The sequence below is a fragment of the Mercenaria mercenaria genome, chromosome 12, assembly GCF_021730395.1.
Source record: "Mercenaria mercenaria strain notata chromosome 12, MADL_Memer_1, whole genome shotgun sequence".
Classification (NCBI taxonomy): domain Eukaryota; kingdom Metazoa; phylum Mollusca; class Bivalvia; order Venerida; family Veneridae; genus Mercenaria; species Mercenaria mercenaria.
Window position 1 is genome coordinate 25,611,798 of NC_069372.1, and position 27,147 is coordinate 25,638,944.

General features: G+C 33.7%; 1 protein-coding gene across 1 annotated transcript; it reads right to left on the reverse strand.

Moving 5' to 3' along the window:
* Nucleotides 1–450: 450 nt before the first annotated feature.
* On the reverse strand, nt 451–27,097 carry LOC123534395 (uncharacterized). The gene is made up of 7 exons (XM_053519484.1): nt 26,952–27,097; nt 15,040–15,107; nt 6,838–6,990; nt 5,680–5,784; nt 4,666–4,812; nt 1,768–1,997; nt 451–639 (listed from the first exon to the last, which is right to left on the reverse strand). The coding sequence occupies exons 2-7, from the start codon at nt 15,098–15,100 to the stop codon at nt 466–468; spliced, it is 870 nt and encodes a 289-aa protein (XP_053375459.1). The 5' UTR covers nt 15,101–15,107; nt 26,952–27,097; the 3' UTR covers nt 451–465.
* Nucleotides 27,098–27,147: the final 50 nt, after the last annotated feature.

Sequence of the window (27,147 nt, forward strand, 5' to 3'; positions counted from 1 at the left end):
TCCGTATGAAGAATTGGATCTCGTCATGAACGGAAGAGCCAATCAGTATACGCTACATGAATCCGATGCCATACGGAACTAAAAAGTAGTAGTGGTTTACGCGATCGACACAAATTTTATTGCCATACCTTAAAAGGACAAGGCAATACACAACATAATTTTGATAAGTGCATAAAAGTTACTGTAAATGTTCTCATTCTGGCAGAATAGAAAATAAATAACAAACAAAAGGCGCAGATAATTGTGACAGTTTAGAATCTATCATCTTGCATTGATAAAATCTGAATGGAGAATAACACGATATCAGAACTATTTTAAAGACATTAATACTAATACAACTTTACGAATGCCTGCTTCTTAAACAAAGCGATATTTTTTTTATATTTTTTTTTTAACCTTCTTTTTGTAAAACGTTCAAAGATCACACCTCCAATAAATGAATAAATTGTTAAAATTTGGTTCTTTTTAGCAAGGCAATGTGTGAGGTGTGTCACTTACTCTGAATGGAAGACGAAGCTCAACCCCTTCCGGAAATTTGCCTATTCTTGCTTCTGCTCGGAATATGACCTCTTTCGTTTGTTGATTAAGAGCTATTTCTACAGAGCCAAGCTGTCTTCCGTAACAGTTTGATATCAAAACCTAACATAGAGTAAAATGAATATATCTTATATACAGTAAGAAATAAAAAGTGACATATATCAATAGACCCATTAAATTACGTAATGTTAAATTTATGGTTACACTTTTATTACCTCATTTAACGAACAAAACCACTTTTTTTCCACTGCAAATGTAAAATATACTGTAAATTTATATGATGATATTCGCGATGGTTTTTCTCCCTAATATTAACGGAGCAACGCGCGAATTTAAAACATTCGCGAATCATAAGTATGATATCTGGAAGCATCACCTAACTACGAATCGCGAATATTTGTCACCACGAACAATTCTTTAAACCATTCGTAAATCATGCTTCATGATTTCTGAAGTATCACCTAACTACGAATCGCGAATTCTTGTCAACGCGAATATGTGTAATGTCTGTCGAGTTACGAAAAAAACTTGACGCGAAAATTATCCAGTCTTTATAAAGTATTCAAATATATTTAGATCTAGAACAATAGACCTCGGAGACAGAGACAAACCCATTTAGTGATAATAGGGCAAAGGTTCTTTCAAAATAATAGAATTTGAATATTGTACTGTAGTACACTGTATATACCAAAATAATTCGTGTATTATAAAAGATGATAAATGTCAATCAGACGAACATAAACCTTTCACGATAATGAGATAAATATACCACTTTTGAATGATAACTCACGCTAATAAAGTGCATTGAATTAGCGGCCATTCCTTATATCTAACCAAAAAAAAAATCTTTATAGCCTTTATTTAATACATCACACGCATATCACATTGGAACGTTTTTCAAGTTTGTATTTCACGGTATAGGACTTGAATATTTAAACGGGGAGAAAATGTGTAGGCGGCCGGGTAGCTCAGTCGGTACAGAATCAGAACGGTATTCCGAGGGCCCCGGTTCAAGTCTCGGTCTGGCTGTACATTTTTCTCGCCCTTGTGACTTGTATAATAGTACACATTTGTTCAGTGGCTTGCGAGAGGGATCACAAATATGAATGTTAACTTTTCTAGGTTTTAACTTAAGCCAAGCAAACATGTATTGAAAACAAATGAACTATGGACCGACTATTTATGTAAGAAGTTTTTGAATAAAGAAATTTATCTTATAAACTAACGTACCTGCTCGTCGGAAACTCCACCTGGAAACTCATAAAATCGCAGATTTATTGTCATCTGGGTGCCAAGATCTTGGTTGGCATATTGCCAAACTGTTAGGGTACCAGTACCGTCAAAACGACCCGCGTTACTGACGTTTACAACGTTACCATTGTTACCAATTGAAATCTGGTACCCGGCAGAATCCTCAATCTCTCTTCCGTTAAAGTTGATCCACAATTCAGGCTGGCAAGCTGAAAATAGATAATTTATACGATTTACGTTACCATTCTAACGGATGCTTCCAAAATGATATATAAAACCATTTTATGAAAGTATATATGATATGATATATAAAATGATATATAAATTCATGCTGTATTGTCGTAAGAATGTTCAGGTGATAGGATCCAGCCAGCATTACACTTATTTCTTATTTTGGCGTAATTGTTTAATACTTTTATTCATATCGCGTACAGATTTTACAATCAATAATGATCTAAAACTAAAATATTTGAGCCAGGAGGAAGTCTTTTGAGTCACATTAAATCATAGCTCAGAACTGATATATTGTATATACTGCAGTTGTCCACTGTATACTTTAGTGATCTAACTAAAATTATCGGTATTTCAATATCGTATCCTCTCTGTAATTGTAGTTTCAACTATCATATTGATGTCTATGATGAATATACAATCATCTTAAGATATAAATAGACAACGGTACAATTATAACGGTACGATTATATGACAGCTAATTAAAGGAAAAAGAATAGTGATACTAACTGTAGACTAGCTAATGAAAGGGAACATTTAAAGAACGAATATGGTTATACTAACTGTTCACTAGCTATTTCAAGATCGAGTGTGGTGATATTTACTGTAGGCTAGCTAATGAAAAGGAAAATTTAAACAACTACAATGTAGTATGGTGATACTAACTGTTGACTAGCGTAAGAAAAAAAAACATTTAAAGAACAAAGATATTGATATTAACTGTAGAGTAACTAACGAAATAACGAAAAGGAATATTTAAAGGAACAAGGATAGTGATTCTTACTGTAGACTAGCAAACGAAAAGGAATATTTAAAGGGAACGGCAATGATGTTCTTATGTTAATTCCATCTGCTAGGATTTCTTTAATCATTTAAAGAAGTGAAAGAGTTTTCAAAATTGGCTTAAAAATGAAAACGTTATAAGCATTTAGATATTTCATCAAAATTGGCGGCCATTTTATTTCCATGACAACAAAAATCAAAATGGCGGATTAACTACTTTTCTAGATACTTATTTGAACTGTATTTACTTATTTATGTAAAATTATTTATCTACTTTTTCCAACTGTAATGAAAGAAATGACGATGTTTAACATCTTACACTCAAGAAACATATAAAATCAATCTATTTAAAAGGTTATTTGCTAACTAAAGAATTCATCAGTGTGTAAATGACGTCATAAACACCTCCATGATCAGCCGTTTTCTTAAATTTCAAACTGTCATATTTTTTTTCAATAGTGGTCAGATTTTAAAAATTCTGTCAGCGTTATGAAAGGCTCGAGGATGGCTTTCTTATGAAATTAACTTATTGTCGGGCATTCCTTGCCCTTTAAAGAAACCAGTATGGTGATACTTATTGTTGACTAGGTAATGAAAAACGAATATGGCAATACTTACTGTAGACTAGCTAATGAAAATGAATATTTAAAGAACGAATATGGTATTACTAACTGCAGATTAGCTTATGAAAATGAATACTTAAAGAAAAAACGAGTATGGTGGTACTAACTGACTAACCCCATGTGGTTCAGGGACGATCTGTGTATGAAAATAATTTGAACCACTGCCTTACTCTTGCATGATCGTAAGAGGCGACTAATAGGGTCAAAACACTTGGTTTTGCTGTAACTCTGTGATTCCAGCAGGTATGCAAATTTTGATTCCATACCTCGTGTTTTTATGTCGATGTAAATGAGATATGAAACCAAAGTTTGTAGTCCTGTTTGGCGCCATATAACCTATACTGTGTTGGTGCGCCGTAAAACCCAAATAAATAAATATACTAGAGATGCTTTTGAGAAAAGCGCATGTCTCCCACAACTGCCTAATCATCTAAATAATAAGTCAGTCTTAATATACTGTTTACTGAATCCACATGTGCGTGCGCTTTCTTGACACCAAAAGGACCCCTATACTACTAGTAGTATAGGGGTCGGTTTTGAGGTAAAACTACGCAAGAAATCTGAGTGGTTTTGGTAATTCAAGGGCCATAATTCCGAAGTGCCTAGGCCGATTTGTCTAGTTATCGAACTTGGCCGAGCACTTATTGGCAGACACATTTTGTTGAAGTTTGGTGAAGACCGGATGAGAAATGTTCGACTTAGAGTGCGGACAAGCTTTGTGACAGAGAGACACACAGACACAGACACACAGACACACAGACAGACACACAGACTGGATTAAATCAATATGTCTCCCACACCACTGTGTGGTGGGAGACAAAATAATTGTTGACTAGCTAATGAAAAACGAATATGGTAATATTTACTGTAGATAGACTAGCTTATAAAAATGAATATTTAAAAAACGAGTATGGTGGTACAAACTGTGGACTAGCTAATGAAAAGGAATATTTAAAGAACGACTATGGTGATATAAACTGTAGACTAGCTAATGATAATGAACACTTAAAGAACGAATATGATAATACTAACTGTAGACTAGCTAATGAAAATGAAAAATTCAAAGAATGAATATGGTAATACTAACTATAGACTAGCTAAATTATACAAAACAACTCCCGTGAGTTTAAATATCACTTTCAGTTAATTTATCTAATATTTAAAGAACAAATATGGTGATATTTAATGTAGATTACCTAATGAAAAGGAATGTTTAAAGAACGAATATGGTAATACTAACTGTAGACTTGATATGGATCAATGTCATGGCAGGCACAAGACCCGGCGTTATACAACGTTCCCATTGGGCAACGACGAATTATCCAATCATATCCCAGGATAAATTCCTCGTACATGTGTTTGTCTGGTAACGCACGAAGTGTACAGGCTGATAAAATAAAATATATATTTAGTTTATACTAATTTGTTTTAGCTCGATTGTGATGAAAGCTTCAAGCTTATTGGAACCACTCTAGAGTCCGCTTCCTGGAAAAACCAGTACTGGTGTCATATGAGAAGTCATGGTCGTGACCCAGTGGGGCTCGAACCCACGACCCCTGGATTGAGCGGCCGACACCTTATCCACTAGACCACCATTCCCCTTAAAATATATATGAGCCGTGCCATGGGAAAGCCAGCATAGTGGCTTTGCGACCAGCATGGATCCAGACCAGCCTGCGCATCCGCGCAGTCTGGCCAGGATCCATGCTGTTCGCTAACAGTTTCTCCAATTCCAATAGGCTTTAAAAGCGAACAGCATGGATCCTGACCAGACTGCGCGGATGCGCAGGCTGGTCTGGATCCATGCTGGTCGCATACCCACTATGTTGGTTTTCTCATGGCACGGCTCATATTTGAAGAGACTCAAAGGTACGAATGTAATTTTGTCTTGATTAATCTTTTCAACTCAATAAAAATTCTTAGTAGCATAAGAATATTTTAAAGAATACGACAAAAAAACACACAAAATAATATAAGTGCGTAAGTACTTTGAACTGCCTGCTTTTAAAAAGTAACGATGTTGTAATAATTCTACCAGATAATTATTTATTTCAAATTTTTTATAGACAATTATATGGAAAGTCATCAGAACTAGGGAATACATTCTGAAAATTGTGGTTTAAACTATTGCAATAAGATTTCAAAAATATTTTTGTGAACTGATGCTAAAGGTAAACGAGAGTCAAGTTAATACAGTTTCTGTTGTTTTTTTTTTTATCTCTAATACATCTTAAAATGAGAGCATTATACTCACGAGGTCTTGTCGTTGAAGCTGGTGTTGTCACAACTATATTTCCTGGGTCTATTGGTCCAAAACGACCTCCATCTATGGTACCCATTCCAGCAAGTTCCGTTGGTGCTGGAAAGAAGAACAGCTATATCTTGGTCAGCCTAACTTTTCTAACGGTTTTGCCAATGGAAAATCACCACTTGGCAGATTTTCACAGCAACTAAATGCTTGAAGCCATGTTAGACGTTATGTTTGTAATAGGATTGTCAGTTAAAAATGGCGAATTCATTATGGGCCCTGTCAATCATTCAATCAGTAGAGATTCCAAAGTATCAGAGCTACCGGATTATACATAAACAGGGAGTGCAAAAAAGTCTAAAAAATAAAATGCACCATTTACTTTATGGATTTGAAAATAGAAACACTTTTATTCACTAAAGTGAAATGTTGATGTCAGATACGTAACAGGTGACAAGAAAATTGCATATATTTACAAAGTATGAATTAGGTTTATATGCATCCTGTCAGAACCCGTCACTTTTGCGATTTCATTCCCTGTGAATAGCATCTCAGGTGATTTCTGGACAGTGTTAAAGAATTTCCAGGCATAAGCAAATATTTATTGAAATGCTTGCCGGTCAATAGTCAAAACTATTTCCCAAAGGTAAAAGGTTTTAAACGTTTTTCTCGAGTTTTGGTTTCGGCCCAGCAAAACCAGCGTTTGGCTATTGACGGTCAACAGCACGCACTGTTAAACCGGCGATTTATCTAAGGGGTCGTTTGATAAAATACTTATGCATTCCGAGAGGAATATTTCATGTATTTACTTATAACTCAAGACTTATGTTATGACAGGAAGATCTAAATAAGACGATGAAAGGAAACAAAGAGTACGTGACAGGAAATACCGCACCAAGTCGCATGACTAGTCTTAGTACTATCCTCACGATGCTGAGAAAATGAACATATCGTCAATAAATTGGATTGCCAACAAATTGCAAAGGTTATAAGGAAATGAACTGGGATTTTAGGGATATAGTTAAGACTGTATACCTAATTGCAAATGTGTAAAGGTTTTAATTGGCTTTGTCATCTAAGAAACAAAAGCTCACAATATTACATTGGATCGTCCATAATTTATAAACGTAAAAAATGCCTAATTATGTTAGCAATGAAACTTACATCGGTTAATTGGGTTGTCAACCCATCCGCATCCGCACTGGTTGGTATCAAATAAAGTATTTTCAGGGCATGGAAACTGCCGATTACCCTGGAATGGGGCATTTACTTGGAACATTCGGGGATTGCCATCTACTGCTTTCAGAAGACATCCGGCTGAAATAAAGAAAGTTGCGTCTAAAGGATTGAACGGAAATCGCATACCAAAATAAAGCAGTTATGACGGGTTTCCGAGACCTCCCTTTATGTCAATTTTCTTTTTAAGAGGTTATGCTTTGCACTATTGCTCTACAGAATTTATATACCACTTTTTCAGCACATACTATTAGAACATTCAAAATTACGCAATACCGCGATATGTTCAAAAACAGATAAAAGACACAAGTTACGTTTTTGTTATTCGAAATATCAGAGTCACAACTATAATATTGAGGCGAACATATTTTGAAACTACAAAGTTTCGCATGAACAGCCGACGTATGTAATAAAAGTTAGCGTTGATATTTCGAAATGCATCAAAATGTCTAGAAATTACGGAAAGGCATTATAATTAGTGCCAGGTGTATTTTATTCATTAACACGAAACTTCGAAATACAAACTAACACGCACCTGGCATCAATGCTCTTCCGTAAGACAGTCCCTCGTGCGTGTATTAAATAATCTGGCATATTCTGAATAGCAATAGTCTACGAAGTATAGAATTCCAAAAGATACCATTTATTTCTGCGGAAGTAACTTACACCAATTTAACAAACAGTAAGAAAATAAAAGGAATTGTAATTGACGGAGTAGAATAAAAAATAAGTCAGTTTGCAGACGATACATCGTTATTGCTAGATGGTTCTGAAACCTCTTTGCACTCTACTTTAGATGTTTTAAATGAGTTTGAAATGTATTCCGGTCTAAAGGTGAATTTTGAAAAAAACACATGTTGTTTGGATCGGTGCTTTGAAATATAGCACAAGGTTGATAAAAACAAAATGGAAACTAAACTGGGGTACAAAATCATTTAAACTGCTTGGTTTAACATTTCATATTGACCTTAAAACCATGTGCGATATAAATTTTAAAGAAAAAGTTGATAAAATAAGAAACGTAATTTCGTACTGACACAAAAGAAACCTTACACCGATTAGACGGATTTCTGTTGTAAAATCTCTTCTTTTACCTTTGCTGACACATCTTTTTATGTCTTTACCGAATCCCGAAACACAAACTTTACAGGAAATAAATAAACTGTTTTTGGACTTTGTTTGGCAAGGGCCGGCAAAAATTAAAAACTCAGTTGCAGTAAAGGAATATGCAGAAGGCGGTTTAAAAATGGTTGACGTGTACGCATACATGAAAAGTTTAAAACTTACCTGGCTTAAAAGGATGTTAAAGGGTACAAATAACAAATGCTACTGTCTTACTAGTAATTCATTGAATTTAGAAAAACTATGCAATTATGGAAAGGGATACATAGACATAATGGTCAATAATGTTAAAAATTGCTTTTGGAAAGATGTATTGCGTGCGTTTTCTGAACTAATTGAAAAATCTGAGATAGTTACGGTGGATAATTTTCTTGAAATGCCATTATGCTATAATCACTTTATTCTTATTGATAGAAAACCTATATTCTTTAAGTTATGGTATGATAAAGGTATTAGATATGTGAAAGATATTATGAACAAAAATGGGATTTTTATTGACCAACAAGACTTAGAGAGAACTTCAGATTTGAAAATAAATTTTCTTACATATGAAGGAATTAAAAGAGCAATCTTACAAGCTTTTAAATCTATTCGTTTACTTGATAAAATGTCGGATATGGACCATGTATTCCCATTCATACCTTTTTTATGAAGCCTATTTTAAGTACAGATAAAGGAATAAAACAAATGTACAGAATTTTTATAAAAAAAACCCTGACAATCCAACGTCTCAAGAAAAATGGTGTAATATCTTTGATATTGATACTGCTGAATGGAAACACATATATAGCTGGGTTTATATGACATGTAAGGATACGTATTTACAGTGGCTACAAACTAAAATTTCTCATAGAATATTAGGTACCAATGTTTTGTTATTCAAAATGAACAAGACTATAACTGAATAGTGTACATTTTGTAAAAGTGAAAAAGAAACTTTAGTTCATTTATTTTGGGAATGTGGTCATGTAAAACAAATGATCACAGAAATTGAGAAACTTGCCAAAACTTATGATAATATGTTTTTTACTAATTGTAAATCTTTTATCTTGGGTTATCCAGGAAAAGCTGTATATAATTATAATGTGTTGTGTTTAGAAATTAAAAGATACATATTTCTCTGTAAAAGAAGGGATGTTATACCATCTTTACATGGACTTAAGGCAAGCTTTAAACTTGCTACCGCAATAATTGATAAAACATGCAGAGAAGATAAACAAAAGGGATGGACTCTTGTAGATCTTCTAAGCCAGTGAAAGTGGTATACTGATGCCTTGTTCGATATTTAATTATTTAATTTGAATTCCTATTCAAAGTTAATAGTGTGGAGAAGAATTTTTTTTTACATGAATAATTATATATCATGTGGATAAGTTGGTCATGTTGTTCTCTAGTAGCTGAAGTGCTTGAAAAATATTTTAAACATTATTAGAACTCATATTAAAAATGATTATGCAATATGCAACATTCAGAATTAGATTAACTTAGAGATTAACTTAGAAGTGAAATGTAGATAATTGACTGAAAATGTATATAAGTGGGGTAAAATAACAACTTTTTTATTATCGGTAGTGTAATCGAACAGTAAAATCTACATGAAATTGTTAAATTGTTATTAATGTATCATAGCTATTTCAATAGATCGGTTGTAACGCTTTCTTGTCAGAAGATATACTTTGTAGTAAGTACTGATTGTTAGTGTAGTATTGAAAAAGCCATAGAGCTTGTTTGTAACATTTGAATTGATTTTTTCTGAATAAAGATTTACCCCTGAAAAAAAAAAAAAAAAAAAAAAAAACTTACACCAATTTCACGAACCAAGTTCGTGCACTTAGTGCAACCTACCAAAATATCGACGACCGATGGGCACTTAGTGCGACCCTACCGAAATATCGACGGCCGATGGTCTATTTCGACGCTGTTTAAAATACTACTGCATAATTACGCATAAATCATTCGCGCGTGATTCGGAAATTCTATTTATAATAACTGATCTTTTGTATCAGATTTTAACAGCATCCCTTGTCAGATTAGTGGTATAAAAGGGTCAAAATCATGCAACATTAGTATTTATTAAAGGGAGAAAGGAAATAGATTTATTAATTGTGCATTCTTGGTACATAAACTCCTCACTAAAATGACAGCTTGTGAATCTGCCTTTCGTGACCTTTCATTTTATTATCTTGTTTATTTGATGTAAGAAATCCAAATAAATAAGAAAAAGGAGGTTTATTCATTTGTTTATAAGTTCTTAAATTTAATAAAAAAAACAAACAGTAATTTGACGTAAGAAGCCGCAAAAATTTGCGTTTTTCAAAATTATGAACTGTAAATATTCGCAAAAAGTCATATCACATGGTTATTAAGTAAGATGATTTAAATAAAAACCTGTGGGTGTGTTAAGCTCGCTTGTCAAAAATATCAGTATTATGAACGTTAAATTACTGTCCGGAACAGCACCTTTTATATAAAGGTGTCATCTTGTTAAAAAACAACAAAGATTTATTTTAATATTAAAATGAAACAAATGCTAATTAGGCAGTCATAATACAAGTTCGTGGACAGTAAATTGTGACGCTAACTGCAAGTCTTGTCTGAACAATTACAATGTACTATTTATTTACAGAAAAAAAAACAGTTAAGCCAACAAAATCACGCGCTGTAACAAAAAAGGTATTGACGTCAAATAATTGTAATTTAGAAGGTTTTCTGACATCTTGGAAACTTAGAAGTAAAACGTGATATAAAAAAAATATTTACGTGCAACTGCATAGAAGCCATGGCGTTTTTTGTTGTTGTTTACTTTGATTGCCTGCTAGTTTCTAACTCACTGCTGATACAATTGGCCCAGTGGTCTAGTGGTAACGCGCTTGACTGTCAATATAGAGGTCCGGGGTTCGAATCCCGATCCAGGCAATAGAAATTTCTGAGATGCTCTTGAGTGTCTGTCACCTTACAGAAAGGCCACTACTGGTTCTTCCCATCAAAGACAGCTTCGCATGTATCGGTGCTATACACCGGGTACGTTAAAGAACCAGACTGTCGATTTGCAAAGAGCTAGGCTAAGCTAGCCGGACAGACCTGTATCTTAACGGATTTCTCTCTCTATGTAAAGCGCCTTTAAATGTGTTCATCATGAAAAGGGTGCTATATAAATCTGGTATAATATAATTAAGACCATATGGCTAGGAGAGAAAAATTACTCTTTCATGACACCTGGGTAAAACCACAGAGACTGTAAAAAAGAAGTCTGAACTCTGAACGTGTAGGTCTTTTTCTTTTAAGGTCAGAATTGTGTTATTTTGTTTTGTAACATATCTTTGGTCTCTCTTAACCCTTATCATGCTCGGCACGATTGATTCTGTCTTTGCAGCCTGATCAAGATCTGTACTGTTCGCCATTCAGTCAGTATTTTTGTGGTAGGCACCCCTTTAAACAGTCAATGTTACTGTCCAAATTAAAAGATGGACAAGTTCATTATAGAAATTTAGCAGAGTAAGGGTTAAGCTGATACCGATGGACAACATGAGCGTATAAACATGCTAGTTCAAATCATTTAGGCTTCCATGAAAAACAAGAAAGATGTTTCTAAAACAAAACAAAAAACCTACCAAGTTGACCAGACTGTCTTCCTTTTCTAGTTTACGTTCTATTGGGTTACACCTTTCTAACGTGACTTTGTTATCGAACTAGTTTTAGCGAAATAATGAAAAATAATTAATAACCTTATTTAAATAGTGAGAGAAGAATTCATATAGCATAATTTTACACATCACATGGCCACAAGAAGGCGTTTTGACAGCTATATGGCGTTTTAATTGATTAAAGGTTTAAAGGAGCAGGGACTATCTGGTCTAAATGGCGGACAGGTTATATAATTATGTAGATTGTACGTAAGTAAATATGATTTCATTCTATATAAAAAGGGACATTTTTACAGAGCTACCATATACAGCTAGACCCATTCAGTACAAATTATAACCTTATTTTGAAGAATTATCTTAAAAGTGACATAAAATGAAGAGAAAAATATGGATCATGAATTTTCAGAGAGAGATCTTTCCTGTCGCATTCGCCGACTGCAAAATTAAATCAAATCACTCTGCTGTCACCTGGTATTACTATACGCACACTAAAAGTGAGTTTTACTTCGCTAAATACAACCTTCTCTCTCATTTTACTCTACCAAAATTTCAAAAAGACATACAAAATGACAAGCTTGAATTTAGACCTCTGCGGCCGCACCATGTGAATAAATTAGTGTTCAATAACCTGTCTACCATTACGCGACTGGTATTCAATACAATAGGGTCATTATAATAGTAGCTCGATCTGGGATGCTGTATTCGGCTTGAGTGGATTTTTGCCAGATCGGATCTCACGAGACATGCAAGCGACCTTGCAAAATCCACGAGAGCTGAATACAAAAGCCCAGATCTAGATACTGTTATAATGAACCTTTTATTATATACCTCCACCTTTTTGTGTGTTGCTTTCTTATTGAACGAAATATTCGATGCTAAAATGGAACTAAATGAAGTTTTTATGTGTACTATTTATAGAGCAGTGTCAGATCATGCATATTAATGAAAGTAGTCCGGCAATAAACAATACAAAAGGCACAATACGGATTTTTTCCTGCCTTTAAATACAAGCCGATTTTTTAAAAAGAATTCATTTAGGTATAGAATAATGTTTCATATATTTTGTCCCTGATGGTATTAATTTTTGCACACATACCACGCAATAAATGTTACCATTTCCTGTCATAACAGTTTGAAAACGTTCTGCGTGTCAATAAAATGTGAAATTTAGTTTGCAACATGAAGAGGTTTTTCTCTGAATCATGCATACATTATATGCCACATATATCGGCTGTCATACTGCTGGTGTAAAATCATTCTGCTTTTCAATAAAACATGAAATATCAAGTGCAGTATGAATTCATAATATAAAATATGTTTTGTGCAGCCACATAATGGCGTTCATTGATATATAGTATATAATATCAGTGTATTAATTGATAAATGCCAACAGCTGACTTAAGCAGTCTATACCGCAAATGATTTATGCATGTATTTGGTAAACTGACATTAAATACAATAAAGACGTATGGAGCCTTTCAAATTTGACAGTTTACACGCGTAACTTCTTCTACCTGTAGAAGAAAAAATGCATTGATGAACACCATGCATTAACAGTTAAAAGATGATACGCGTGCTTCTTAATTGATTCTTCTTTGGCGTAAATTTTACCGATGTCATATTTTGTAAGCAAAAAAAGATAATAGTATACAAAGCGTGAGCCGAAGCTGTTACGCATATGCAATATTCTGTCTTCTTAGAAAAATCTCACTTCAACCTCATGTTCCCGGATATTTCCGTCATGTGGTAAACACACGCAGGCACCTGCATATACAAAAGTTTTACATATACGCATTTAAGAAACGTAGGAAAAAATCTTGACAGGAACAGGAAGCATTCGCAAATTGCACAGATATATCCTCATCAAATGTATCAAAGTTTGGATAAATATATAAACAAACTGTGCATATAAAGATGCAAAAAAAACAACAACAAAAAAAACAACAACAATTAAATGTTATAAAATAAAATAGATTTTTCTTTTTTTTTATAAAAATCAGTTTTAGTGGCATTACATAATTCACATTGTGTTGGCATGCGCATTAATTAGTATGTAAAACATAACATACAATACTGTTTATACACATAAACATTTTTATTGTATGTTTTACATAAATATTGTGTAGCATTTGTTCATATTTTCAAATATGAAATTTGAGCATAGCGTCAGCAGACACAAAAATAATAATGTACCGAAATTTACCCTGGCTGTTTTAAATTTGACGCCATTAGTTTTATTTTTTTTTAAAGTAACTACGTTGTTTGCAAGTTCACATGGTAAAGATGTAAATGCGCATGCGTACATTCAGGAATAAAACTGGTATAACCGCAAGCTTAATGATATCTCTATTTAGAAGAAATAACTTTCAAAATAATTTTTTGTTAAGTGAGTTGTTTTGCTTGTATTTACTTAAATGGCGTTTCTATGATAATAAATCTTTCAAGCGCTTTAAAACAAAAGGTCTTTTGTCCAGTAAAATTTTATAAAACACAATCAAATTACTCTTAAAGTGCAAATACGTTTTTTTAATATATATAAAATGGTATTTACAAAACATTTCAGTGGTTTTCTAGCTGAAACATTTTCATAACAAAATTGTCTTTTTGTTCAGTTAAATGTAAAAGGACAATCAGCTCTTTTATACCGTTAATGGTGATTTTTTGAAGGTCTAAGAATTATTAGGTTTTTGAAATGTATTTAAAACAAAAGGGTCTTTTTGCCATGAATTGTGTAACAAAAAAAGCCTCAGCATGATGTCTGCTACAAAATAATGTGGTTACGTTTTAAGCTTAATGGATTTATTTTTAAGATTAAAGAGTCTTATATTGACCATGAAAACAATTAATACCATGTTAATGTGCATGGTCTTTTGCCAAGCATTTGCTTTAAGCGCTTTCGAGTGAATATAAAAAGTTTGAAATATGTTTGAAACAAAATGGTCTTTTTATCTGTCGAGCAATACATTTACAATGTAATTTGCTGTATAATTTTATTTTTTAAAAGTTGTTATATCAAAATTTTGAAATATGTTGAGAACAAAGTTATGCAAACGCCTAAAGGCAAATGAAAACAATTACCTCTCTAGTTTTAATGAAAAACGCATTATTAGTCAATTTGTAAGTCAATCAGTGCGACAATCTAGTAATGTCAATAAACTAAGCTATCTTAAATATCAATTTATGTATTTTGTGAAGGAAGAAAATGACTGTCATTTTTCATCATTCTGTTTTGGCTGTATTTTTTTTCTGCTATCGATGATTTCCGATCATTTCCGACTATTTCCGTACCTTTCCGTAACAGATACTTAAAGCATGTGTGTCTTTCTGTACAATTTTTATTATATAACAAAGCAGTTATACTCACGATTTCCTTGTTGAGCTGCTATATAGGTCACATATGTAAGGAATGACAGCAGCCGAAACATTTTGAATCTGTAATTAGAACCAAAAACAATTAAGCCACCATCAATCAAATTTTTTATTCAGATCTGTAATAAAAACATCCGAATGACTGTTGCGAGGTAATTCGACGTGTATGTACCAACTGCTTTGTTTTCTTCTTGAAATTCGTCGGAAGGAATTATATGGAGAGAAAGACTATTAAGACTGCAGTACATATTATATTTAGCTGGTAAAAGTGGCCGCGGATCGGTGAAGTTTGTTTAAATACGTTTTCTCTATTTTTTCGTAAATCATGTGCACGCTGATCTACATACAGGGCCGAATAATATCGAATTGGCTGACGTGAATATGTGACCGCAAAGAAATTGTCCAGTATCATTAGTTTAAACATATTTTATTCACAGTAATACATGTATACAAATTAAATACATACATCATAGTTTGAACAAGATAAGCAAAAAAGAATAAGAATGAAATAAACACATAGTCTTATAGATTTTTTCTCCCAGTATCATTACGCGTTCACGATCTTAACACAAAATTAATTCCTTTGGAAAGAGCGATTTTGCGCCTTAAGTGTATTTTTAAAACACGGAAACAATTTTGAATTATTTTTGTCTTATTACTTTATAGTAAAAACGATTTTCGTACAGTTGTAATTGCTTCAGATTTGTGAAATACATTTTCTCTGTTTTATCTTTAATGTTTTTTGATAATATGGTATAAAAATGAGTCGTGCCATGGGAAAACCAACATAGTGGGTGTGCGACCAGCATGGATCCAGACCAGCCTGCGCATCCGCGCAGTCTGGTCAGGCTCCATGCTGTTCGCTTTTAAAGCCTATTGGAATTGGAGAAACTGTTAGCGAACAGCATGGATCCTGACCAGACTGCGCGGATGCGCAGGCTGGTCTGGATCCATGCTGGTCGCACACCAACTATGTTGGTTTTCCCATGGCACGGCTCAAATGTTCTTAAATATAAAAAGCATCATAACCACAGTTTAAGCTGTAAGATCTCTTTTTTTTTAAATTTAAGAACAAACTTTCTTGGCTTATTTGGAATAAACATGCAATTGCACCATCCCAGTTACGCATTCCCATGCAACAAAGTTTTTTTTTTATAACTAATGTCTTCTGTGAGGATGCAAAGCATCCAGGAGAAGCGGAATATGCCTGTAAATAACATGCGAGATATCTAATTAAATCCACCGATATATATTACTGGTACCCCTCGACCTTTGCGCTCCAAACAAGTGACCACAGCTCGAACAGTTAATAAGAGTGTGGTGTGCCCAGGTGAATTTTAGCTACCATAGACGGTTCCATCTGAACTTGCCCTAGTTCAAACTTTATGTGAATCTACGTACAATAAAGCCAATAGTCTCTACAGTCAAATTCACAGCGACACGTTTACGACCGGATGCCCGATATAAAAATCTGAATATTAATGAAAACAAAACATGGATTTCGTCATAAAGCTTGCGATTCGATTAGTTTGATATTAATAACCTTTAAATCGCTCAACATCTACTTTTAAATTATGTTGCCTTTTAAAGGGATGTTTTATTGGTATACTTAGTTTAAAATCGTACTGATTTTGTTATCCTGACTTTTATATGACAGGTTAGGATAACCTCCGAAGTTATGAACGAAACATTATTTTCCACTTTCCTATTATAATGACAATAACATCTGCTGTCAAAACAAATTTAAGACAGTTTTGCGACTTTGACAAATTGTCATATGTTTTCGCGACCTTAGATACAGTTGTACGGTATAGCGATTATCATTGCACCGCGTTATTTATTTATTTATTTATTTATTTATTTATACACCCATTGCTGTAGATCTCGGTAAGATGAGATAGAAACCCGGAATTTTCAGATATACGGTTTCGTTATTAGAGAGTATTGTAGATTTGAAAATACATTCAGTTGCAGGAAAAACAGAAATTTAGGTAAGAGGAAACTGATAGTATTTACAGAGGACCACATTGTAATGTTTTTGGTCATGCGCGTTTCCTAACATTTAGTCTTTCGATACCTCCTACCGCTCAGGATGGAAGTACTATTCAAGACCTAACATAACGCTGCAAGAAATGTAACTGAGGGTTGTAACTTTGGAACACTTTTTACATTTTTTATGATAACTTTCTGTTTGTAAAACATACGTTATTCTCATCAAAAGTGCATTATTCTAAACAAACTTTGCCCAAATATTGTTGATTAGAATTTTAAAGGTATCCCATGTTCATCTTTCATTAAAATATTTAACCTTTAGATATTTATTTCGAATGTATAAAATCCTCATTATAATTGAGCCATGCCATGAGAAAACCAACATTGTCCGTTTGCAAACAAGCAAGGATCCAGACCAGCCTGCGCATCCGCGCAGTTTGGTCAGGAACCACACTCTTCGCTTTAAAAGCCTATTGCATTTAGAGAAAACGTTAGCGAATAGCATGGATCTTGACCAGACTGCGCGGATGCGCAGGCTGGTCTGGATCCATGCTGGTCGCAAATCCACAATATTGGTTTTCTCATCGTGCGGCACATTTATGTTTGCATAAACTATATGAAGTAAATGGTCATGTTTTTAAATATGAAATTTGGATCTGACATACCTTTGAAATAAGAATATTTTTTTTCAAACTTCCAACATATGTGGACCAATGGGAGACCACGTTATACGGTAAATATAAACCACGGGATATATACACATCTAGGAATTACCTACACATTTTCAACCAATCAGACGCAGAGTTGCTTCTTCCATCCGACCTTTATTCAGGATACATTATAAACCAATTGCATGCCATTGAGTAACAACATATTCGTACATAACCTTAAGGTATTTTGGAGAGTTCAACGAGTCTGCAGCTCAGGGCCTGTGTAGTAAGGCAGCGTCCAGGTGCTAGCAGAGAGATTTAGATTTGTCTTGCATATAATTACGTACGACTTAGTGTCTCTTACGTACGACTTTGAATCTCCTACGTAGTACATACTATCCCATACGTAGGGATACTCCTACGTATGAGGTACTAAGTCCTACCTAGGAGATAGTATGACATACGTAGAAAATACTAAGTCCTCTTAGTATGTGGGGTTCAACCGACTAGAAGTTAGGCCTTTATATATTAAGATATGAATTTGTTTTAAATGTCCATTGTCACGTGATGATGGAAATCAAGCGTTTTTCGAGTGTACATTTTATGAAGACATGCGAAGTATGAAGCATTCATTTTTACATTTAATTGAGTTCTTAAGTTCTTCTTGGACTTGAGTTGTGTTGCCAACGAGTCTGCTTTTATGTTTTACTTGGCAGTTTTTCTGTTCTTTATCGGTATCGTTTAGAGATATTTCCCCAGTCAAACAGGAAGTTTTTTTTTTAAAAAAAATAATATAAGCACTCTGACAAATTCGGAAACAAGCTGGTATATTTGCACTTCTCTCTGGGAAAACCAGAATTTATCAAATGATGCTATATAAAGATTTATATGTGCTTGTAAATGTTTAAATTAATGAACGCAAAGAAAAGCTAATTACTATATAACAATCACAGTTGCTTGACATTTATTTGGATTAATACTGCAAAATCCAAATAAATGTTAAGCAATTGTCCAAAGAAAATCTTGAGTGCATGCAAATAAGTATAAAATATTTTTTTATAGCTCTTTGCTGCATGCTACAGGTTTAAAGCGTCTCGCCCACTCAAACATTTTAGTAAATAGCGAATGTTTGTTTATTAAAACGGCACGTAGCATTTACACCGGTTTTCCATAAGTTAATGATACCATGAAAAATATCTTGCTTTTACAACATTGTTGTTAAATGTAATAAACAATGAAACAGGCGTTGCATAATAATTGTTTTGAATAACCACATATATTGACGTATCACGTGCGGATCCAGGAGTTCTGTTGGAGTGGGAGGTTGAGGGGGTGGGGGTATTGGTTGGGGGGGGGGGGGGGAGGATCGAATTTCTAGAAGGAATCTGCCTTTGACATATTTTGGCAAGCACTTCTCAAATTTTCCAATCTGGCGTATATATGATAAAGTCTGAGCTATTTGACACAAATTTGTAAATTCTCAAAAAAGACATTAAACCAGATTGACAGCTTTTTAATTTGACTGAGAGACAAAGAGTTTAAATAAAATAGTTAAAAGCTTTAAACAACATTTGAGCCGCACAATGAAAAAATAATAATAAACATAGAGCGTTTGCGACCAGCTTGGATTCAGACAAGCCTGTACATCCGCGCAGTCTGGTCAGGATCCATGCTTTTCGTCTTCATAACCTATTGCAATTAGAGAAACCGTTAGCGAACTTACCAGAATGCGCGGATGCGCAGGTTGGTCTGGATCCATGCTGTTCGCAACCGCACATTGTTGGTTTTCTCATGGTGCGGCTGATTTAGTTAGACAGTTTTAAACAACGTGTCATACAGTATTACAAAATATGTTTTAAATTCCAACCCAGAACGGGAGAGTAGCATATTCATTGAGAAACCCCGAATTGAGAAATAATGCACAGTTTTTCTTTAATGTCTAGATATGAAAATAAATATATATTCTATGTTATTGTAAAAAAAAATCATACATTTAAGTCTTAAGTGAAGTTTATTTTGTTTAATGAAATGTCAAATGAAATTTGTTCATGTTTTTGCGCTATAAACTCAATGAAAGCAGTGATTTACAAGGACATTATCAGGAAATCAACGAAATGTATCAAATAGAATGCATTGCTATATATATAGAAATTAATGATTCTGACGTCATTTCTCGCTAATGTGACCAAAACTGACAAGCTGGTTGCCCCCGGTGACATCAAAACTGTCATAAGCAAACTGGTTATGCGCGGTTGTTAAGCAGCCCCGTTGTTTACAAATATGGTATGATATATTATAATATAATAATTAATAGCTGTGACATATTTCGTTGTAACATGAAATTCTGATGAACTGCTGCGCAAAAAGAAAAAAAAACTTTACACATACCACATTTGCATTACATGAACACCAGACACAATGTTATATTTTCATTACAAAAAGTTGTGACAGCTTTGTCAAGTTCACAGAAATTCGTGATATGATTAAAACATCTGACTAAGAAAGTAAATGACGTTTAAGGAAAATTATTTACTTTTAAACCTTTTAATGTTACAATTTACTGCCAATACTTTTTAGATTTGACAGTAAACAAAATTGCATACATTCTTTACAATACATTAAATGCTAGCATAATGCTATTTAACTTTGAATTGCAAGAATTGCATAAGATGTATATTCATATAATATATAATTATTGTAAATAAAATACACATGTATATGAAAAGATTGAGTATGCCTAAAACGGTAGGAGTATTGAGGCAAAAAGTTATTTTAGTTTGTCTAAAACCAGAGTTTCCTTAGGAACAGAGTATTGACGCAAATAGTTACTTAAGTATGCCCAAACTAGAGCTATCATTGGAGCAGTATATTTGCGCAAATAGTTACTTAAATATGCCCAAACTAGAGCTGTCTTAGGAACAGAGTATTGACGCAAATAGTTACTTAAGTATACCCAAACTAGAGCTATCTTAAGAACAGAGTACTGGCGCAAATAGTTACTTCAGATTGCCCAAACTGGAGCTATCTTAAGAACAGAGTATTGGCGCAAATAATTACTTAAGATTGCCCGAACTAGAGCTATCTTGGAAACAGAATATTGACGCAAATAGTTCCTTAAGTTTGCCCAAACTAGAGCTATCTTAGGAACAGGGTATTGACGTAAATAGTTACTTAAGTATGCCCAAACTAGAGCTATCTTAGGAACAGGATATTGACGCAAATAGTTACTTAAGTTTGCCCAAACTAGAGCTATCTTGGGAACAGAGTATTGACGCAAATAGTTACTTAAGTATGCCCAAACTAGAGCTATCTTAAGAACAGAGTATTGACGCAAGTAGTTACTTAAATATGCCCAAACTAGAGCTATCTTGGGAACAAAGTATTGAGACTAAACGGTTTTTCATAACGTCTGCAGCTAGAGTTTCCTTAGAAACAAAGTATTGAGGTTAAAAGGTTCTTAAGAACGACTGAAGCCAGAGTATCCTTAGAAACAGAGAAATGTCTCTTAAAAACGTCTGAAACCAGAGTTTCCTTAGGAACACAGTATGGAGGAAAATAGGTACTTTTGTACGCCTGAATTCAGAGTTTCCTTAGAAACAAAGTATGGAGGAAAATAAGTACTACTAGTTTGCCTAGAAGTAGAATTTCCATGGGAAAACTGTATTAAGGCAAATAGGTGAAACCAGAGTTTCCTAAAGAACGGTGAATTGATTCAAGCAGGTGTTTTAGTATGCATAAAACCAAGAACACAGCATTTAGGCAAATATTTCCTTTAGTATGCCTAAATCGAGAGATCCCTGAGGAAGGAACAGAGTTTTTACGCAAATAGTTACTTTAGTATGCATAGAACAAAAGTTTCCTTAGGGGAATAAAGTATTGAGACAAATAGGTACTTTAGTCCGCCTAAAATCATAGCTTCTTATGGAACAGTGTATTAAGGCAAATAGTTAATTTAGTATGTCTAAAATCATTTCCTAAGGAGCAGAGTTCTGAGACTAATAGGTTCTTTACTACACTTAAAGCCAGAGTTTCATAAAGAAAAATGCATTGAAACAAATGGTTAATTTAGTATGCCAAAAACCAGACTCCTAAGGAACACAGTTTTGAGAAAAATACTAGTAGGTAATTTAGTATGGATAAAACCAGAGTTTCAAAGCTCGAGAATTGCGGCAAGTAGATACTTTAATATGCCTATGTCAGAGTTTCCTAGGGAACAGGGTATTGAGGCAAGTACTAAGTAGGTACTATGGTAGGGCAAATAGGTTTTATAGTACGACTGATACCAGGTTTTCCTAAGGAACAGAGTATTTCGGCAAATAGATACTTTAGCATGCCGGTGTTTCTTTAGGAAATAAGTACTGTGGTAAATAAATACTTTAATATGCCTAAAAAAGAGTTTCCTAAAGAACAAATTTTTGTGAAAAAAATAGTTTTTAGAAATAAATGTTATTCAGTGCGGCTAAAAACCAGAGTTTCCTAAGGAAAAGGGCATTGAGGCAAATAGGTACTTTAATACGTCTAAAGTCAGAGCTTCCTAAGGAACATGGCACACGCCAGTAACTGTGACATTTTTGTACTATCTTTGGTTGCTGGCCCATATCCCAAAAACATGTCAGCAGAAAGAGCCCTTAAATTCACATTGCTCAATTTTGAAAATCATATGCATTCAAATTTTCATGTGTCCCAAAAAAAAAAGCAGCAGCACAATCAATACAAACATAACGTTTACGTGGGGGGGGGGGGGGGGGGGGGGGGATTTTACGGCACCTAACTTATTAGCTTAAACTTTTTCACTAAAATGAATGTTTTTGTGGTTGTTTCCCCAACATGACAATAAGTACATATTTTGACACGTTTTCACACTTTTCTAACGTTTTGATTGACACTTCAAAGTAATTCTGACACGTCCAGGCTTAAAAAGTTGACTTTTTCATAAATGATTTATAGCAGCTGGGAGAACTTGTGAATATAACAAAATTTATTTCACTGATATTAAATTAAGAACAATATGCAACAGTATCACCAATAGTGTATTTTCACAACAAGATATTTAGATTTTCACGCATAGAAAATAATGCTCAATTTATACATTCATCGGGTACAAATTCAATATGATTCGGAGTACTAATTTTATGAGACTACATTTGTATATTAACATTCAGTTTAGACAAAGGACATCCGCCCAGCACAAATACATTATGACTCGGGATATAATGTACTTATTATATTGATTATCGATCAGTTTAGGCAAAGGACATCCGCCCAGTACAACTACTTTATGACTCGGGTAGTATGTACTTATTCTATTGATTCTCTATGGAATGAGTTTCACGTTCAGTTTGAACAAAAAGGAATGAGTTTAACGTTTAGTTTAAACAAAGGACATCTGCCCTTTACAAAAACATTATTACTCGGGATAGTATGTACTATTCTTTGATTCTCAAGGATATTTAACGTTCAGTTATGACAAAGACATCTGCCATTACAAATAATTAGACTCGGGTAGTATGACTTATCTATTGATTCTCTAAGGAATGAGTTTAACGTTTAGTTTAAACAAAGGACATCTGCCCGTTACAAATACATTATTACTCGGGGTAGTATGTACTTATTCTATTGATTCTCCAAGGAATAAGTTTAACGTTCAGTTTAGACAAAGGACATCTGCCCATTACAAATACATTATGACTCGGGGTAGTATGTACTTATTCTATTGATTCTCTAAGGAATGAGTTTAACGTTTAGTTTAAACAAAGGACATCTGCCCGTTACAAATACATTATTACTCGGGGTAGTATGTACTTATTCTATCGATTCTCCAAGGTCTGAGTTTAACGTTCAGTTTAGACAAAGGACATCTGTCCATTACAAATACATTAAGACTCGGGGTAGTATGTACTTATTCTATTGATTCTCTAAGGAATGAGTTTAACGTTTAGTTTAAACAAAGGACATCTGCCCGTTACAAATACATTATTACTCGGGGTAGTATGTACTTATTCTATCGATTCTCCAAGGTCTGAGTTTAACGTTCAGTTTGACAAAGGACATCTGTCCATTACAAATACATTAAGACTCGGGGTAGTATGTACTTATTCTATTGATTCTAAGAATGAGTTTACGTTTAGTTAACAAGGACACTGCCGTACAATACATTATTACTCGGGTATGTACTTATTCATCGATTCTCAAGTTGGTTACGTTCGTTAGACAAAGGACATCTGTCCAGTACAAATACATTATGACTCGGGGTAGTATTACTTACTATTGGTTCTCCAAGGAATGAATGTATCGTTCAATATAGGCACAGGCCAGCATGACTCAGTATGTACTACTTCAATGGATTCTCCGAATGTAACGTTCAGTTAAGACAGAGGGCAGCCGCCTAGTACAAACTCAGTATAACTATGACTCCGAGTTGTAGGTGTTAATTTTAATCATCCTCTAAGGACTAAATTTCATGGTCAGTTTTGACAGAAAATCCACCCAGTACCAATTCAATACGACTCGGAGTAGATTATTATTTTATTGATCCTCAACAGACTAAGTTTAATTTTTTTTCAAGCTGATCTGAATTGTAGATATATTTACAAAAACTAATGACTGCGCAATCCCCGCTTGTATATAATTACATACGTGTACTAAGTTAAGACAATATTATGACAATTTATGTCTATAGCGCGTGTAAGTTATTTTTGGCAAACTATTTTAAGGAAAAATAGTACATTTTCTAACATATTAAGAATAAACGTCAAGTTTTTTTATATGATAGTGCATTACTAGAGAGAAACTCTTCCAGTTTCTGCGTTAAAGTCAACAATAATATAGTGTCTCAAATAATGTTCGTAAAATTAACTACACCACTGAAACTTTCTTTAGATTTTATCAGGATTTCTACAGAATACCATAATTCGTGTTTTATAAATTAAAATATTTGTATAGTTATGTAGATTTCGAACTGCTTGCTACAGTTGTCAAATCTGTGGCACAACATGGATATTCAAAATGGCACCCAACATGGCCGAAATATTAAAATTACAAAAATAAAAACACACACATATTTGGAAATATGACTTTACCTAAACATGTCGCATATAAACAATTGATTAAAGAAATACTATATCCATAACAGTGATTTGTTGTTCAATAAAATCCTTGTTTGGAGTTTAGATGCGCAGCTGTGCCCTCGGGCTATAATAATACGCATCTAAAATACAAAACTTTGATTTTATTCAAGAGAAAATAACTGTTTGTGATATATTATTTCAATTATACTACGTTATAAAGGATTATTATGTACATCTTTGACGACTTCCACCTTAAGATGTTTGCCGCATTTGTGTGTGCGCAGCTATGACGTTTACTGTAATGCTATGATGTAATGATTGTGACGTATAAAAAGTGAACCACACGGTTTCTTTATTTAATAGGAAAACAAATCGGATCATGTTAGTATCTATCACAAATATGTATTGTGCAGTCCTTTTCCGGAATTCAATACATATATCAGTATACCGACAACCGTTTTGTAGAGTAAAATACATGTTTTATATGCTGTTCAATTTTCATGAGAAACAACCCTTTCTATGATTTAGTGTCGTTTGATTTTGTTTCTCAAAAATGTAAGGCTATAAGCGTTATTTCAGCAGAAAGTCCACACATTGATCGCGGAACAGTGAGAAATTTACCAAAATTATAGATCTAATCTTCAAATGGCGTGCACTCTAAATTTTAATGTACTCTGTGACGTCATGGAACTGACGTCATCGCGAAGGTATGTAATTGGTATGTTATAGATATATGCAAACAATTAGTGACTAAAACAGTGAAAGGTCATGACAAATGTATAAACAAGGCCTATTTTTGATACCTCGCAATAATCATTGTATTAAGCATTTGCACCAGTCCTTATATACTCATCATTTGCATACAATTTAGACAGAATTTTAGCATGTTGGTTCCTTACCCAGTGGTTTAATTTCTGAACATAGATTTTTTTTTAATTCTTTTTCGTTTTCCTGTGAGGAGATAAAATCCTACCATGATCGTCAGTTGCAATCTGCCCGTTTAGCATTGCTATGTGACGTCGACGTAAGAACGCCCTTGCGTTCCACTAGGGACGGAAGCATGATAATTACATGTTTACTAGCACATGTGCCAATATCATTTGAGCAGCTTTAATAGTATTTGTGAAACTTTAAGAATTTTTTTTTGCTATTTGTAGTAAGCAATCAATAGGCTGAGGTAATATGATTTTCTGAAAATCTAGACGGCAACGTTTTTATTGTTTTAGTTGAACGGGATGTGTTAAGTTGTTACAACCTATTCTCTAACATGATATAATTAGACACTTTCTTAAAACATTGTTAATGATGACATTCTTGTGAGGTGATATTTCTTCAACGATATATATATATATATATATATATATATATATATATTTTTTGGTAAAATAAACAGGTTGTCAATGTTTGATAGACACTCTAAAAAGGAAAAAGTTATTAAACATGTAGCGTCTAGATTTTCTGATTTCTGAATAATCTAAGGGTTCTCGATAATTGGTGGGCTGTATTTTGAATTTGGCCGGGATGAAATAAATCATGTTTGTGAAAATATGTGCTTTCTGCACATACATAGTTCTTAAAAACTGCTTTAAACAAATATGAAAACTTTAGCACAGGACAGATCAAACACGTTTTGCATGATAAATGGAATCTAGATCTACATATACTTGTTGAGGGTTGAACGAAAAAACTGTAATAACTTATATTACATAACGAAGAAGCTATGACAGTTTTCTGTTCAGACCTCGATGGGTTTTTTTTCAGCAAAGTGTATGTAATTTCAAAACTGGTAATAGACTTTGTATATTGTATGGTTTGTGAGATAATAAGCAATTTGTACACTTGCATATAACCTTATACGGGCGATGTCCTGAAATTTTGAACATGGAAGAAAACGAGGCAAGCTTATGGCGATAAATCATTTAAGAGTCTGAAATCCAGATTCTTTTACAAAAAAATGCCATATTAATATAAGTATTTACAAACATGTAATAATACAGAGCAATTCTGATTACATCCAGAAATAACAAAATAAGTAAAAACTTGTTTTGATTAATGCCGCGTCAGAGAAATTACGCTGCTAGACAGTTATGACAAAGTCGTTTTGTCATCATAATATTTTAAACCGTTTTGATAATTATTTATACCTTCATCTGAAACTAAGGATCAAGAAAAAAGATGAGAATATTCTATTAACTTACCTGCTTTTTTTTTCAAAATTCCAAAACAAAAGTCATTCAAAAGTCAATTAAGTCTTTGTCTGACTGCACTAACGTCTGGCAAACAATGGTTTTAACAAATGACAAGTATACGAGAGATGAGCTATGTTATAAAGCTGGTAAACTAGCCATAAACCACGAATGGTAACAGGCTTGTCATTTTACAGTTATATGAATA